This window comes from Portunus trituberculatus, chromosome 43, assembly GCF_017591435.1.
Source record: "Portunus trituberculatus isolate SZX2019 chromosome 43, ASM1759143v1, whole genome shotgun sequence".
NCBI lineage: Eukaryota > Metazoa > Arthropoda > Malacostraca > Decapoda > Portunidae > Portunus > Portunus trituberculatus.
The window spans coordinates 23,206,690-23,211,689 of NC_059297.1; the positions used below are offsets into that span (position 1 = coordinate 23,206,690).

Below are 5,000 nucleotides of genomic sequence, written 5' to 3' on the forward strand. Positions count from 1 at the left end.
AATATCAAAATGTAGGCAGCTTAGATATAAATGTTAAAAATGAGGAAACAACCTGTATGTATAAAGAACTAACGTTACTTAATCAAATATTATAAGTACGGTGTCTGAAGTTCTGGCACTACTTGAGTTAACGGTTAAGTTCAGTGAAATATGAAAAGAAATGCGAAGAACTTGTATATTCGAATATTTCACTGAGACGAGAGGTAAGCAATGCACGTATCAAACACGTACTCATTTCACCTGAGTTTATGTTGAGAGGTACCAAATGCTAATACAAAATGTCAAGAGTTTTACACATTTCTAAAGAGGAAAACGTACCTTCTGATCTTCTAAATATGTCATGTATCACAAAATATGTAAAAAAAACCCGTTGATCTTAAATATTTCCGTATTCAAGTTATGTTAAGCAGTAAGAAGCTTTAAAAGAGATGATGAAATCTTACACACAACCACATTCCGGGCAAGAAGGTACCTCATAACCCTCAAAACATATTAAGTAACAGGAAATCTTACGAGAAATGCTGGGAGTTAACACATTTTGACATTCAAGGCAATAAAAGTAAGTAATGTTTCATGGGCGTCGTTTGATGAAACATGGCTGCCGGGGGAAAAAACGACGAGGCGGGCGATAAAGTCGTTTCTTTTGATTAACACAGTGTTTCTTCCCACGTCTTCCTGTCGGGTAACTTCTAAGGCGGTGAATGACTAAGCTGTTTTCTCAGCACACACTCCTACTTCGCTATTCTTGTGCTGCGCTGTGAGCCTCTGTGGCGGTAGTTTCTGGTAAGCCGTCGCCCTTGCCTTCAGGTTAGTAGGCTGTCTCTCATGTAGCGTAATACTGCTTGAATCTCCTCAGACTTTCTTACATCTCAAAGTTTGTCATTTTTCTCCATTGAAAAGTCTCTTCTTTGTGCAGTACGTAGTTTTATCTTTTTTATCTATTTTATTTTTTTGTTTGGTTATTAGCGCTGTTTATTACAGCGTTAAGATAAGTGAATTATAATATATAATGTAAAGTGGCAGTATGTAATACATTAATACTGCATAAAGTTAATGTATAAGCTAATAAAGAGCAGTATGGGGATTATTTACAACTTCCTTTATTTCCTATGGTTCTTATAAAATGTACATGTTATAACACAGTATGCTATAAAGACGAAACACAATACTCGTAAAGAGAAGTATATGATAAAGTAATACCTATACATCATATAAAGTAGAGCGTATAGTATAATAAATCTTGAATATACAGAAGGCTGACTACAGTGAGTTGCAAAGTACCGGTAACCCCCAGTAGAGATGATTTTACAATATATTGTGTCTAAATTTCCTTCAAATCAATAAAAATGTAGGAAAAAAAAAATTCTAAGGGCCACCTGGATATAGCTGCACTATGCAATTTTCTGGGCAGACGTTAGATTCATTATATATCTATCAGTTTATTATTATTCTATAACTAAGGACACCAACTGACCTGATAGTTCACACCCTGACTTCTAAGGAAAGATTCTTGCCCTCCATCCTGTCTGTAGCAGTGTGTATCTGAGTTCTTACAATTTCATCCAGTATGTAAAATTGGTGACAGCAGTGGGATAGAGAGGTTACCACTAATAAACAGTTATTGAGAGTATTGCATTTACAAAACAGGATGAAAGACGGTCTCTGGACGGAAACCAGAGTGAGGGCTAGTCACAAACCTCGCCAGTGGATGTACACATAGGTCAACAGTGAATTGTAGATTATGAGTGAACTAATGTTGCTACCTTTATACAGTATTAACAAATAATATCAATGTATAAAGGAAGGCTATGAGGAAACCAATTACTGTTGTGGTGTTTGATTATTTATGGGAAACTGAATAAAAAAGTTTGGTCATAATGTGTGGGGCTTGTTTCGTTGCGTTCTTCATTTGATTAAATTTCGACACCGTAATAACAATATGGTGGTAATAAATGTGAAACAATGTTTTCATACTCTGCACGTGATAACTTTTGCCACACCTCCCTTACTGTGAACAGTATGAAAAAAAAAAGAATAAAATGAAAGAGTGAATAAATAATGAATAGATAAATAAATAGTTCTAGAAATTAAAGCTGAGAGCAAATTCAGTAGATAATACAATAATGCTTAAAACTCCTTTCCATATGAGTGTATATATATCTATTAAACACAACCAACATGTATTTTCAAAATGCACCCAGTGATTGCCCTTCAGTCCGTGATGGAGACAGCGGTGATACACATCCGTACGCTACAAATGAAAAAGAATGTGAGCAAAGATGAGGCAAGGAGGGAGGAGAATGGAATCCGATGAAGTGATTGGTACTTACCATGTCGCTGTTCAGGAAAACAGAACACACAAGACTTGCTTTTCCTACCGGTTGGTTCATCACCTACAGAAAATATGAGATATAAAATCAGTGTTCGTGTAAATGAATGAGAAAAAAAGAATACCAAATGGTATCTTGTATAGAAATACGATTTGGTCAAATTAACCTTACATCAAGTTAAATGTTGCAAACAGTGAAGCAAACTACGTAGGTAAAGAAAACAAGGAAGCTGAAAGAAAATATATAAATGAATAAAAAAAAGAATGAATAGCAAAATTAATATGTTAGAATATTCAATGAAGAATTAACGAAATACGAGCGACAATAAAATTAATAAACATATAAAAAAATTCTTAAGCTAGAGGACAAGAAAAACAAATCAACGAGTGACTAAATAAACAAGACTCTCAGGCAAATGATTAAATATGGTGAGATCACTAATGTAAATCTTGCAAGAAAACAATGCAAAATTTAGTATTTTCTTTTTCGTAGAGGTCAAAGAAACGCTTTAACACAGGGCGAAAAGAGACGTTAGGTCTGTCACACACGGCCGGCAAACTTGGACAAGGCTTTGAGGTTAGGTGACAGGACAGCCCTCCAGAGAACACTTCTTTATTCATATTACACGCGGCGGGTCAAGGCTAGAAGAGAAACCGATGATATATATATATATATATATATATATATATATATATATATATATATATATATATATATATATATATATATATATATAGAGAGAGAGAGAGAGAGAGAGAGAGAAGAAACATTAGTACTTGTCCGTCCAGGTGTTGGATGTGCCCCGGTTACATTGTATATTTATGTGGTTCACTGTAAATAACATGTCTTGTACATCAGCAACTGCGGCAGTTATTAATGGCATGTTGAGAAATAGTTGGCTGTAATGACTAAGACGATATCAGAAGTGCCTTGTCGTTGTTGCTATTGTACTAACTGATGGTGGTATTGTCATGTTTTAAGTTGTGATGGTAAATTATGCATCATCATCATCTGTGTGTGTGTGTGTGTGTGTGTGTGTGTGTGTGTGTGTGTGTGTGTGTGTGTGTGTGTGTGTGTGTGTGTGTGTGTGTGTGTGTGTGTGTGTGTGTGTGTGTGAGAGAGAGAGAGAGAGAGAGAGAGAGAGAGAGAGAGAGAGAGAGAGAGAGAGAGAGAGAGAGAGAGAGAGAGAGAGAGAGAGAGAGAGAGAGAGAGAGAGAGAGAGAGAGAGAGAGAGAGAGAGAGAGAGAGAGAGAGAGAGAGAGAGAGAGAGAGAGAGAGAGAGAGAGAGAGAGAGAGAGAGAGAGAGAGAGAGAGAGACTTCACGGAAGAGCACTTGAGATCTTTAATAATGAAAGTTAAGTTAACATCTGTTTATCGTTCACCTATCGGCCTATGGTTCACATCTCCACTTCCGTTTTCCTGCTGTTAGTGTTTATTCGTTCACTCTCCATCGTCCTGTCCCCTTTTCTCTCCCCATCTCCAGACCACCAGCCACTCCTCCTCTTCTTCCTCCTACTCCTGTCGTGACAGGTGTAGGCGCGCCAGTAATCAGTTTCCCGCACAGGTGAATACTCGTGTCTCCTGGTGGCGCTGATCTTCAAGCGCGAGTTCTCGTACTACCTGATCCAGTACTACATCCCGTGCTGCATGTTGGTGATCGTGTCCTGGGTGTCCTTCTGGCTGGACCAGAACGCCGTGCCCGCCCGCGTGGCCCTGGGCGTCACCACCTTGCTTACCATGTCCACCCAGACGTCCTCCATCAACCAGTCGCTGCCGCCCGTGTCCTACACCAAGGTAGCGTGTCCGCCCCCAGGGCCGCATTAGTAACCCCTTGTAACTGTCGGTACAGGTGAATACAGTTGTCTGCGGGTAGACCTGGTCTTCAAGCGCGAGTTCTCGTACTACCTGATCCAGTACTACATCCCGTGCTGCATGCTGGTGATCGTGTCCTGGGTGTCCTTCTGGCTGGACCAGAACGCCGTGCCTGCGAGGGTCTCGCTGGGGGTCACCACCCTCCTGACGATGTCCACGCAGACCTCCAGTATAAACAATACTCTGCCACCGGTGTCCTACACCAAGGTCAATCCGCGAGTGTCTCGGTGTGTCCTGCATCCCGTGGGGCCAGCACGCCCTCGCCCACGCCAAGCCCACGCCCACGCCGCTGCCTGCATGTCTTCCCGCCCTGCCATACCCTGCCTAACCCTCACCCTATACCTTGCCGGGCACCAGCTCACCTTTCACCCTCTCCCCGGGGCGCAGCTTGATTGTTGTGTCGCTCGGGTGTCTGAGTGTTGCTCTCAGTGTGCGTGTGTGTTTTTGTGTGTCTGTGTGGGTGTGTGTTCCGCATGGGAGTGTTGTGCGCGGCCACTGCTGCTTCAGCCCATGGCCGCTCCTGGCCGGAAGAATCTGTCAAAATGGTGAGAGAAGAACACATTCTGTCTTCATCCTCCCGTATCTTCCTAAGCCCCTTTCATTACGCCTCTCCGCTCGCCGCTCTCTGCGGAACTCTGGGCCTTGGCTGCCCGACACAAGGGCGTCTGGTGGCGGCAGTGTGGCGTCGCCTGCCCGCCGGCCTCTAAAGTCTGTGGCACAAGAGCGTGACACTTCCTCTCCCTGGCTGCCGCCCTTACCAATGCTTCATATGAGGACTGTTTCTCCCTGATGGCGCCT

The 5,000-nt window shown here is 42.0% G+C and overlaps 2 protein-coding genes across 8 annotated transcripts in view; one reads left to right on the top strand and one right to left on the bottom strand.

The window, feature by feature from the left end:
- Positions 1–5,000, bottom strand: part of LOC123518312 — a 301,357-nt gene that overhangs the window by 104,834 nt on the left and 191,523 nt on the right. The window contains exon 4 of the mRNA XM_045279061.1: positions 2,331–2,393. The gene's annotated coding sequence lies outside the window, so the exon portion shown is untranslated. The remainder of the gene's footprint in view (positions 1–2,330; positions 2,394–5,000) is intronic.
- LOC123518310 (glutamate-gated chloride channel-like) overlaps positions 1–5,000 on the top strand; it is a 51,747-nt gene that overhangs the window by 36,995 nt on the left and 9,752 nt on the right. For 4 of the 7 annotated variants that reach the window (XM_045279052.1, XM_045279054.1, XM_045279055.1 and 1 more), the window contains exon 9: positions 3,895–4,124. In XM_045279052.1, coding sequence (XP_045134987.1) covers positions 3,895–4,124 — 230 coding nt within the window. Of the gene's footprint in view, positions 1–3,894; positions 4,125–4,179; positions 4,410–5,000 lie in introns of all 7 variants that reach the window. The other 3 variants (XM_045279053.1, XM_045279056.1, XM_045279058.1) reach the window with 1 other exon arrangement.